Source organism: Coloeus monedula (genome assembly GCF_965178545.1).
Source record: "Coloeus monedula genome assembly, chromosome: 4".
NCBI classification, from domain to species: domain Eukaryota; kingdom Metazoa; phylum Chordata; class Aves; order Passeriformes; family Corvidae; genus Coloeus; species Coloeus monedula.
In genome coordinates, this window is record NC_138784.1 from 10301663 (window position 1) to 10314610 (window position 12948).

Here is a 12948-nt window from a genome sequence, read left to right on the forward strand (position 1 = left end):
ACTTCTGCCTTGACTAATTATTTATTAAATACAGCCAGGTGGATGAAGGGGACCAGAGTGTCACCCGTAGTACCCAGCTGCTGCACAGAGTTGGTGGGAGCAGGTGCCTCTCACCTCCAGGGTAGTGACCCACACAGGGTCAGGGAGCAGACACGTCTCCACATTTCTGGCCCTGCTCTGGGTTCCAGGTACAGCTCTGCAGGTGCAGTTGGGCTCATGGGACCTGACAGTCCTCAGTGGCAACTACACTGTCAGGCCAGGCTTGACTGGAACAAGTGATACGACAGCAAAAGGCACTCCATCCTGTCATCCTTCACCAAGCTCCTTGGGTCCTTCAGACTGCTGCCCTTGTATCATTAGTCTCGTTTAGAAAGAGACGCCAGAGACGATGGGAAAGTGAGAGCTGGGGATAAGGAGTAATGTTATTCATTCAGGAGACATCTCCAGGGCTTCGGCAAGATGCAAATTGGCTCTATATTAGATGGTACTAAGCACACACTAACTTTAATAATCTTCCCTGTGCCAGGCATATAATCACGCAAATTTGCCTTAAAAATCTGGGTGGTGATTGACATTTAAAATGCCACCATCTCTGTTGAGTTGGCTGGGAAGGAAATGCACAAAGGGACAGCAGAGAAGGAAGGTGAGAAGAGAGAGAGAAAACAAGCAGTTTCCACAGAAATTAAATTCTGTGTGGAATATCATGATTTCCCAAATACAACTGTTTATCATCACAGTAATCAGAGATGCCATTACAATAAATACTTGCTATGGTAGCGTTTTCTACTGTCTGGAGAAAATATAGATCCAATTTAAATACATTCACCTTTCTATTCTTATTCTGTTAAAGAGTCTTGTGAAACACTTTGTGAAGATAAAGGAAACAAACAATAAACAAGTTAAAGCAGGAATTACAAAAGGGACTACTGAACTCTGGAATAGAATACATACATAAAACTTCATAGACAGTCTATCCAGTTTTATATTAACAATGACAAAAAAGCTCTTGCTTCAGTATAATATGTATTTCAGACAAAGACTAAACTCACTTGAGATAAAAATTAACAGCAAAATGACCAAAACCCCACTAAATTCATATCCTTTATTACAGCCAGGATTTCCTCAGTCTACCTTTATTTATTTTCCAACTAACACTAGCATTCAAAGCTATGTTACAGCTATGAAATTTAATAATTCAGATCACCAAAAGAAAGCCATCAATAATCAAGATAATTTAAATTTAAAATATTTTAAGAACTACTATTTTCCCTCCTAGAATTTTAATAGATGTTTTATATCCAAGCATAACAGCAGTTCTCCATAAAAATAAACAAGTAAACACTTTCCATTAACCAAATGCCTTTTATTCTTGCTGCATTACAGTTTCCTAGTCTCAAGAACTGATCAGAACACCTGCAGAAAACCTGGGGTACTTCAGATGTTCTGGCCTGTATGTCTCTAAACCATTAACATTCCAGCTTCACAGTAGCAAAACTCCTTTCAGGTAACCCCTGAGGCTGCCTGTGTTCAGTCTCCAGGGCAGGGTGCAAGCATTTTTGACGTTTATGTTTCACTCCATTTTTCCAGTGTCCCTATGGGGGATCCCATACCTATTACCATCTCCCAGGCTATCAGAAAGGGGGGAAAAAAGTCTGTTTTCAGTGCTCATCATATTAAAGAAAGCATATAAGAGGTTTGCACGAAGCAAATTAAAATATTTTAAGCAAAACCTTTTTTGCCATTGACAGAGTGCTTAATGCCTTGAGTATTTACAAAATTGCAGGAATTAACACATCTTTGACTTGTGACAACTGGAAATGTTAGCAAGTGGCCAAAGCACTCAGAGCATGAATCAGATGAAGCAGGATCAAAGACTAAGATATACCCATAAAATACCACACAAAGGATGCCACAAGGAAGGCAGGGACCTCTGGTTCCCTCAGCTCACAGGATTTCCTCTCCTGCCAACCTAACAAAAACATTTGCAAAGCAAACTCAGAAAACTAGCCTAGATTTTTACCATGAATGCTTGTCCAAATATTCTTATCAGAAGACAAGCCTGCTTTTAATTACCTGAGAAAGTAGGCAGGAAACATGACTTGTGGGATATAATGCTTTCTTTTCAGACCGAAGTGATTTTGTCTTTTGCCACTTCTTTAAGCCACAATTGCCATGTGTTTCCAGAAAGAATATTTAACAAACAGGTCTAGCCATGACATTTCAAATACCACCTGCAATGAAATTCTGAAAAAGTCAATCAGAAATCAAATCATGGTTGAAAAATGAAGTCATTCTGTAGGTCATTTTTCAGGCAAACAGATATATTGAAGCTCCACTTTTCCAGCATTTTTTTTTCAGAAGCACCTTGGGGAAGAACCAAGAAATTCACCCTAGCTCTGTGTCCAAATCATCTAATTAATTCTTTATGCAGGATTCTCTAGCAGTTTTAATTAGGGCATTATTTGGCTTCTGCACTGGCCTGTGTTGGTGAGGTATTGAAACAGGCTTCTCATCACTGACTGGTTCCTCTTCATTGCTTGAAGTTGTAAAGCAATTTTATCTCACAGAAATATACAGAAAGATATCAACAGAACATGAGATTTTATACCTTGTACATAATGTCATGTACTGTACACATTATAGGCCAATAAGGAAAAAAACCCTCTTCTAAATGCAGGGATACAGTATTTTTAGTGTTTCAACAAATCTGCAACTAATCATCTGGCAGACAGACATTAGCTGATGCTTGAAAAGAGAAACAAGAAAAATCAATGCTCCAATTGTGCAAACTTAAGACATTCACCTCTTGCAAGAGCTTCCCAGCTTTCTGACAGTTGCTGAAAGTATGTTTTCTTACAGTGGCCTCAAAAACCATCTCATTAGCACTAACACTTCCTGGGGGACCTTGTAAGTGCATTTCCCTTCAGCCAGTAATGTGTTAACTTATTAATTAGAACTGCTGCTGCAGGGTAAAGGAAGAGGAAATTAATTCAAGAACTGCCTTAGCAGGCCAACCTATCTCAGGGACTCTACTCACAGGAGAGCTGTCTGCAATTCAGTTTTGTTTAATTAGTCCCACAAAAAGCAACTGTTCCCTCTGATAAGAGCAGGGCGAGAGCTGCAAAAAAACAAAACCATCTCTTCTATGCATCAATTTAGTTCTTTAATTATTGCATTCTGACATGAAAAACTGTTCATTCCTTTCTCTCACTGGCAAATCAAGGGCATTAGTCATCAATTTCTGTGCTCTTCGTCTTTATTCTAATGAGCCCAAGAGTGGAGCAGCTAGGGCTAGTAAATCCCAGGGCTAGCAGGTAATGAACCATAATCATCCCTGTAAAATTTGCAAGAGGTTTTCTCACGAATTTATGACTCTACCACATATTTAACTGAGTGCTGCTGCCAGAGCTGTCATGCTGCACACTGGTTTTAATGGCTGTGATTCCAGTCCCATTGGAAGAGGTGACAAAAACTCCATCAAACCCCAGTAATCAAGGCTTATACTTTGTTTCTCTCTCTGCATATTCCTCCCACCTGCATAATGTACTCTTTCACTTTCCAGACCCCTGCAAGCAACAAGTAAAGGATTCACGTCCGTCATGCACCTGGGATGGGGCACCCCTGGATGTACAGACAGACTGGGAATGAGAGGCTGGAAAGCAGTGCCAGGGAAAGGGACCTGGGGGTCCTGGTCGATGGCCAGTTGGACATGAGGCAGCAGTGCCCTGGAGCCAGGAGGGACATCCCTGTCCTGGGGGCACCAGGCCCAGCATGGCTGGCCAGGCCAGGGAGGGAATGTCCTGCTCTGCTCTGGGCTGGGGCAGCCTCACCTCGAATACTGTGTGAAGTTTTGGGTGCCACAATGTGAGAAAGACATAAAGCCATTAGAGAGTGTCCAAAGGAGGGCACCAGCATGGTGAAGGGCCTTGAGGGGAAGCATGTGAGGAGCAGCTGAGGACACTTGCTCTGTTCAGCTGGAGGAGACTGAGGGGAGACAGCGCCGTTCCAGCTTCTCGTGAGGTGAAGAGGAGGGGCAGGCTCTGAGCTCTGCTCTCTGGGACCAGGGACAGGACCCAGGGAACGGCTGGAGCTGTGTCAGGGAGGGTGAGGCTGGGTATCAGGGAAAGGTTCTTCCCCAGAGGGTGCTGGGGCACTGAACAGGCTCCCCGGGGAATGGGCACGGCCCCAAGGCTGCCAGAGCTCCAGGAGTGTTTGGACACCGCTCTCAGGGATGCACAGGGTGGGATTGTTGGGGTGTCTGTGCAGGGCTGGGGGTTGGACTCAATGATCCTTGTGGGTCTGTCCAACTCAGCATATTCTATGATTCAGATCAAAGTCCTTCTCTGAGATATAAATCTTAAAATTTTAATTCTTTAGTATCAGCTGTAGAGAGATAATATTCAGACTGTAGGAATAAAAGAACAAAAAAAGTTTCAGATTTCTTACAGATTTAGAAATGCATTGCAAATTTCTAGAGAGAACGCCTTCAAAATTTTACTCATCTGATTCCTTTTTTAAGTTAGATCTATCCTGATCTAGAAGATCTAATTTTTATGAAGACACATCTTTCAGTAACTCATTTGCCATTTTCATTTCAATAGCTCCAACTTGCAGAAGCATATATTTTCCCAGACATGCTGACATTCGGTAAAGCATCAGAAAAATAGTAACACTTCACAAGGATAAAATAAAAGAATCTGTTCTAATCAAGAGAAATTTAGAAATTTAGCAACAAAAACCCTCAAAACAACTAAGTATAAATATAAAGCAGCAATTTAGAAGAATGGTCTAAAGATCAAGAAATAAAAAATCACCAGAACTGGCAGTTTCTAAATAAATCAAAGAGTCTGGTTTAAGTTAGATTACGCACTTGATAATGATCTTGTTCTCCCCCACACTTAACTCTAAAGGAAAAAACTCTGATAGTCCTCTTAAGAGGTCGTGGTGGAAAACTGTAGGTGTGGGTTTTTGTTGGTTGCTTTTTTTTTTTTTTGAAAGGGTTGGAGATGGCTAGGCTAAAGGCTTTGTGGGTTTTGGGTGGTTTGGTGGGGCGATTTTTTCCACTGAAAAGGAAAATCTAAAAAGTTTTTGCTTTGGCTGCAGAATTAGAAACTGTAGTTTCTTTTTTATTATTAGTGAATCAGTTACTGAAAAAGATGAACAAAATAACTAAGACACAAAATACTGCATTACAGCTGTAAAAGATCACATTGAGAAAGCTGAATTTGTTGGATAACTGAAAGACAGTAACACAAAAAAAACCCCATCACTTTGGATAGCCCCAGAAGATCATCTTTCTTAATAGAGGCAGAGGTTAAGAGGTCACAGCAGAAAAAAAACCACCCCATAAAACCCCATTGCAGAACAGACTAAGTTCTACAGTTCTTTTTTTCTCCTCCTAATGATGTAATTGGAAAGAATAAAAAATGAAACAAAAATGCCTGGATACAGATGTTGACTATTTTTTGAATCTTCAGAACTTTCTCACATGCCTAGGGAAAAACAGGTGCTGTTAGAATTGGTTTGTGCCTCTGAGTGCTTAAGGGAAGTCATATATACTTTCCTTTCTAGGGATGACTTCCCTTTCTGCCCCTCAAATAGTAATATATTAGCATACTGTCACGACATATTCCTGATACTGAAATGCATCCATTTGAAAAATAAACCCAACCTAAATCATCAGACTGCTTTGGTTTTTATAGTTGTGTAAGAAAGAATTAGTAGATCTAAAAATCTAAATTACTTGTCTGTACAGGTCTTTATTATAGGCTTAATTAATTCCAGAGAATTTACTGTGGAATGAGGTAACTACTGGGACTCAGGTGACTTCACTTCTGTGCCATGAGGCAGCTGTTGGACGCAGCTGTCACAGACAAGGCTGGCCAGCCCCTTGCACCAAGAAAGATCAGCACCTCCACAGTCTCATCTCCCAGGTTAACCAACGGCAGACCAGGGAATAAACACCTTGAAAATAAGAACAGAATACCAAACCCAAATATATTTACACCACTGCAACAGCTCACCAGCGAGAGATAAAACGCAAAGAAGTCAATAGCAAAACAAGATTGAAAAAGCAAAAGTGCCAGCAGGAAACACTGAAGTAGCTCTGGAACCAAAAAGGCTGGAGACACCAGATAAAAGAAAAAATACTCAAGTTGCTACTGTATATGACAATTTTTATCCTTTTCTCTCCATTACTTGAAAACTTATGTGACAATCTTCCTTTCTGAAAGAAAGTATCACTATGAAATATTCTCTCTTTTTGGTACTAAGTTTTCTTTCTTGTGAAGCAAATGAAGGACTACTTCAAAACAGATATCCAGAGTCCACGTTTTGAATTAAACAAGCTAGTCATAATACTTATATCCAAAGACACAAATTTAAAACTGCATCCAACTCCTGGCACTTTCCATGAACAAACACCATTACAAACATACTGCATGGACTTGTGATCGCTTACAAGGCAGAATTTAGGAGGAACTGATGTAACCTTTCAAACCAGCATTACAAAGAAATTGTGGAGTTCAAAGGAAGTATCACAGGAAGACAGTGAACATGTTTGAATTATGCTGCCTGTATTCCTACTCACCAGTCCACACAAAACAACAATAGATACTTATCAATAAAACAACAACAATACTTATCAATAGAATTCATTTCTTTATGTCACATTAACATTTGTGGTAAAAGGTGGGACAGTCCCTAAGAGGCCAGAACAAAGAGCATAAGAAAGGATATTTCATACCCAGCTAAACTAGCTGAAACACCACAAAAATTTGCAAAGAACAACCCCACAAAAAAATCATCTCTCCGTATGACACCTTGGGCACAAGCTGTGATTTGTGTGTGCAAAGAGTACGTGTCAAAGCTCATCTAATGAAGAGGGTCATCATTTAAATTAGGGATAAATGCATATATACAAAGTACTGTTTATACCCTTAATTAAGAAGTAGCCATGACTGGATCAAAAAGAATCATGATTGCTATAAAACTGTTCAAGGAAAACAGTCATTTTAACATAGCTCTCCTGTAAGGACTGTTCTCCACTAATTTCCCAGCCCCCAGGATTAATGAAACCGAAATACTAATATGTGATGATCCATTTTCTCATATTATCTTCTGCATTTCTGAATACCACAGCAACACTACCCAGAAGACCTACTGAAAAGAGACAATTTTGCTATATAGTCTTACACAATTAAGAATAGAATGTGAGGATTTTTTTATGGAACTGGTTGAGGAAAGTCTTTGGGAGAGTGACAGGGTAGCCTGAAGAGAAGCATACATTCCATTTCACAGTGCTGGAAAGGTGAGGATGGCGAAGAATAAAGGTTTCTGACAGCACTGGTTTGTTTAAAATTCTTTGAGTGCTCATGTGACAATTCGCTGCAACACAAGATTACAATATTGCTTAAGCAGCATCCTCTAAGAAAATCCCCACATTACACACATAAAACCAAAAACTTCTTACCTATGACTTCCATCCAGATTTGATTTGTGGATGAAATTCAGTTTAGCATCTGCCCAGTAGAGTTTCTGTTCCTCATAATCCAATGTCAGTCCATTTGGCCAATATATGTCCGTGTTAACAATAATGGAGCGGCTTGAACCATCCATCCCAGCTCGTTCTATCTTTGGCACTTCTCCCCAGTCTGTCCAGTACATGAACCTACAATTATTTGAAAAGAGAAAAGACAAAAAAAGAAAGCAGTCATGTATAAATCTACAACTGGAACACTGACTACAACTGGCAGTAAAGACAAAGGCACTCTCTGTTCAGCAGAGACAATGTCTGTGGAGCTCTGCTCTGCTAGGTAAAAGGCACATACCCTGTGAAACAAAGCAAAGCTACTTCACAAAAACCTGAAGAAAAACAACTTAAGACAAACCCACAGTACTATGTCAGGTTATACTTCCATACATTTCTTTCTTTCCTTGGGTCAAGTGAGAAAGTTGGAGATATCCAACAGATCTTGACAACCATCTGAAAATTCAACATTCAACAGCAAAGATACTACAAATTCTCATAAAAGTAACAGCTTCTTTAATATGCATCAGAATTCAGGGGGGGAACAGAAGAAGGTGTGCAGACTTCTAGCAGACACAGCTCCATGTGATGCTGTGGAGTGGATTTGATGGAAGACCAATCCATTTCCTTTTATTTCCAGAGAAATTTTGAGACAAGCAGCTATGTCAACACGTTTAGAAGCACAGCTTGCATCCAGTAACTGAGAAAAACACTCTGTAAAATCTTTTAAGACTGGACAAGCAAGTTTTAAAACATGTATCATACACCAATTTTTAAACATTCATTACCAAATAGTGGGGAGAGGGAAGCTACTCAGTTGCATTTAAGATGGAAGCAAAGCAAGGGAAACCACTTTATTTTGGCTGGAGACTAGCAGGGGGTGAGAGTATTTGTCCTTTTTCTGCAGGTGGTGGAAAGTGGATTTACTTTTGTGGGTTGTTGACAGAAGGCATAACTAAACTGAAGTAACACAGAATATAAACAGATCAGCCAAAGTGTGTTCACGGTGCTTGCTCTGTTTTGTTGTTGCAGCTGGAACAGACTACTGTCCTAAATTGCTTCTCATAACCTCACAGCATCTGCCAGCATTACCTGCTTGTATCTGTGCTCCTCAGTCTGGCTCAGTCAAAACAATTCAGATTAGGAAAGACCTGAAGCCTTTAACTCAGATCATCGCAGAACCACAACAGGTCAGTATATGGTGCCCACATGTGAGGAGGTCTAACCACCCATCCTCTAAAGGAAAACAAACGTGCAACATATTTAAGAAACACTTGCAGATGAAGTTATTCTTGGCAAAGATTTTTTTTTTTTTTTTTTTTTTTTTTTTTTTTTTTTTTTATTTTAAAGAGTCAGGAAATTCCAAGTAATATCTTCCCCCTTAATTCATGTCTACAGCATGTTTGTTTTAATGTGCAGCAATATCTGTGGACAGAAATGTAGCTGATTAACACAAATATTGTCCTATTTGATCCCAAATGAGTCATTCTTCACAGAGCAACATGTTTATCTTAACACAGAGCACAAAAATATCTGAAGAGAACATATGAGACTTCTCCATGCATAAACAAGTGCCTCCTATAAAATGGTTTTTCATCAGGAAGAAGGATAAACCCCAAATAATTTCCAGATAGGTAGCACAGTAGCAAGGCACCTGGCCAAGCTATGCAGTAAGAAAGCACATTTGAAAAAAGAAATGTTAAAAAAAGTCAGGCAGCATTTCGCCTGTGAGCATGTGAGAAAGAAGAGAGAAAAAGAGAGATTTACTTTTAACTTCTTTAAGACAGCCCTTCTTTGCCCCAGCTGTCAAGTCTTAGACTTCCAAATCAAGGTTAATGGGTTCCAAGGCTCTGACCAGCCTGCTGGACTGATTTTTTTTGACTGAAACAGCTCATTAACTGCTGTACAGCCTCATATTCTTTTCTGTCTCACTCTCACCTCTCATGCATGCTGCAATTACTCAAGCAAAACCAGGTAAGGGTAGTTTGGTAAGAAAGAAAAGGCTTCCCAGACTTCGCAAAACCAGCCCTATTTCATTTGTCAGAGGAACACGCACACACAGTGAACTGGCTTTAAGATTCAGTAATACTTCCAATCAGCTCCAGTGACCTCTGTGCACTTTCTTCAACAGTTTGGGTTTTTTTCACTATACATGTTTGTTTCCCTCCACCTTGCTTGAAAGCCTGTGAATTTTAATGTCTCCATTAAACATCTTTGGAACCAGCCATGCTCCAGCTGGTGACAGCCACGCAGACAAGGTAAGGGCCATTCTCCCACTTCCCCATCCTCTTCAAACATATTTGGTTATTTCAATTGAAAAAAGCCACCACCAAAGCCCATGGGATAGAGCAAAATATTAAGAGAAAAATAATGTCTTGCGCTGAATCATCTAGTTACACTTTGCTATACAATTAAAATCCAGGAATCTAGATTTTAATTTTACCAGCAGACTCTGGAAATGGTTGTGAGCTGTTATAAAAATTTAAAAGAAAAACCAAAACAACAACAAAGTGTATTTCTTTTTATCTGTGCTTGTAATTCTTAATATTACAGAGTCATGCCCTCCTCCAACGCATTAAGGAATATCAAGTATTTGACATACACTTATAGAAGAGACTAAGGTTCTTAGACTTAAATAAAAAAATTAGTTGGTGTTTTGTTTGGCTGTGGCCCAGAATGTTGATTTATCTTAAAGGTTATCCCATTGATGCCATGATGACTTTTTGCCTTTTCTTTTATACCCCTGTTATACCTTTTTACAACTTCTGTATTCTTAGTGCTTTTTGCCTACATTCTTGGACTTGTTTGTTCAGCTAGGAGACTAAATATTTTAGAAGCTTCTAGCTGGGATCAGTGTGCCCCAGACCCCAAGGTCCTCTCCAGAACACATTCTGTAAACTCAGATAGAACCATCCAGGGGAAGGTTCCTCGGAGAGGGGGGCTCATTCAAGCCTCTCATTGGGGAATCTTTGATAGATATGCTAATTAGTAAGACCTATAATGTTGTACCAGATCTTTTGGGGGGGCATTGCAGTGTGCATGGAGGTGCATTTGATCTGGATGTGTGCACCTAAGGATCCTTAAAATAAATACCAAGGTAAAATCCCTTTTCCCTTTCTAACCATGTTTGACTCTTGATTTTAAAACCAGGAAAAGGCATCACTATCATTAAAAATTATGAACAAATAGAGAAAGAGTTTTGATAGTTTTTTCCTACAGATGTTTTTCTATACCTCTTTAAATCTAGCATTTTTTGCTTTTTGCATCCTGGTGCATAAGGTGAATACAGGCAATAAAACTTCCCCTTAAAAAGCCCCCCAAATCACTATGCACTGTATATTGTAACTTCACAGTTTTGATTTGTGTCAAATAGAAGGTTTTGCCATAGCAAAACAAAAACCCAACCAAACAAAAAGGATGAAACAGCACGTCACAGTTCATTCTGCACGATGAACAAATATAGTAAGTAACAGAGCTGCTTTTCCAAAAAGCCCATAAAGTCTAGGCACTCTGATGGCAGAATATCCCACATCCAGAGAAAAAAAGCTCACAGACTACAAATGCCAAGATTACATGCTATAATTTAGCAGTGACTTCCAACAGTATGCAGAGAAGGAAAGAAATTTATTGCCAGCACCCATCAGCTTTGCAAATTTCTGATGTGCAAACATTCACCTTCCTGAATGTTTTTCAGTGGCAAGAGCAGCTGTTTAATTGGCACAGCTAATTATTTGGTGAGGTCCTTCACAGTGAATGCCCCAACTTTGCAACTGTGCTCGGTTCAGGCCCTAAGAACTTCTGAGCTCTACAGGGAGCTGCCAAACTTCAGAGCCTGCAGCAGCCCCTGCAGAGCTCATCAGCTCTGCAGTGGACCCTGTGAAACACAGCTGGCTCCAGCTCCAGCACTAACAGGACTGGCGCTCCTCTAACCAAAAAATACCAAATTAAACAAGAGGTGTTGGAGTAGTTCAGGAAAACTGTGCACAGTAAATATTTTTGGTTATTGAAAATAGCTCTTGACTTGAGAAGAGGTGTTCAGGAGTTTATGAAAACGACATTTGAGTCAAGTGACCCTTCAAGTACCTGAACGGGGACTCTTCCTGAGGGAAGTTCACAAAGGGAGGAAAACTGCAATCCAGAAGCACACAGCATTATTGAAAGACACAGAAAATGGATTTTCAAGTAAGGGGACTTAAAATATGACAGGAAGGTTTTAGTACAAAGTTTCTCAACTGACTGCAAAAGTCAGAAAATATTTTCGGTCCTCCAGGAAAAGCAAAAAATGTACATATAAATTAAATATGGAAATAATCCTTCATAAAAGAGAGGAAGAAATATCCTTTGGGGATACAATCAAGATAAACATGAGAGAAAAGATGTTCTTAGCTGGCTGAGAACTGTACTCTTTCACAATAGCTTATCTCTGTAAATAAGTGTATTAGTTGATTGAGTGGATTAGTTGAATGTAATTTTCAGAGCTGCTTTACAATAATATCTTATGTTAATATTCAGTGCAGTCAACATCATCTTCTGTGCAAATTACCCTATCTGCAGCTTTTTGGTTGCTTTTACACCACTGTTCCACATACTAAGAGCAGCTATGTGAGGAATGGGTGTGAATTAAGCAGGGAGCTGTTAACATCCTAACACACTGGATCTTTTACTTTTTAGCCTTATTTTAGGTTCAGAAGCCCACAGGTTGCCAAGAGAGCTGCAGTTTCCCATTTCGGGTAGGCACGGCTGGCTCTGAACCACATGCCTTAAGCATTGCTATGTACACTGGACAAAACCAAACCAAGATTTCTTACACTGAAAACCAAGCCTTTATTATTTCACTCCTCTGCAAGGCCATCAGTGTGTCTAGTAAATGACTAAACGACCCAGATGTGCTGAAAATGCCTGACAAGCAAGCACCAGTGGGCCCAGCTGTAACTCTTTAACTGTCCCCACCCTGACCCTCCATCCCCATCCCTTGCACCTCGGGGAGGGTGGAGGACAAGCACAACTCTACAGGTGCTTGGATCTCAGCTACTGAATTTCACAGCCCAGACCATCAGCACCAACCCAGACAGGGGTCTCTGTCCAGTGACTGGAACACAATGACCTGTGACAGGCACACCTCAATATGGCATCACTGCTCACACAGCAGGAACCTGTGCAGGAACATTGGGGCCACTGTGGATAAATTACTGTAGCCTCCGTAGCTCACTTGTCAGGGATGCAAAAAGACTTGACTGATAGGTGGGAGAAATCCATGTGCAAAATTCCATGTGTAAATCTACTATACACACCAGGCAAAGCTCTACTGGGACAGATATTTCATAAGGTATACAAACATTTTGCCCAGTATACTCTATACTGGTTCCCTTAAGATGGAGATGCTGTCCTGGCGATAGCACTTCCATGCAAATGACTCCATT

At 40.2% G+C, this 12948-nt stretch overlaps 1 protein-coding gene across 3 annotated transcripts in view; it reads right to left on the reverse strand.

Moving 5' to 3' along the window:
• Window positions 1–12948, reverse strand: part of LRP6 (LDL receptor related protein 6) — a 121260-nt gene that overhangs the window by 63029 nt on the left and 45283 nt on the right. For all 3 annotated transcript variants that reach the window (XM_082280235.1, XM_082280234.1, XM_082280233.1), the window contains exon 3: window positions 7472–7669. In XM_082280235.1, coding sequence (XP_082136361.1) covers window positions 7472–7669 — 198 coding nt within the window. The remainder of the gene's footprint in view (window positions 1–7471; window positions 7670–12948) is intronic.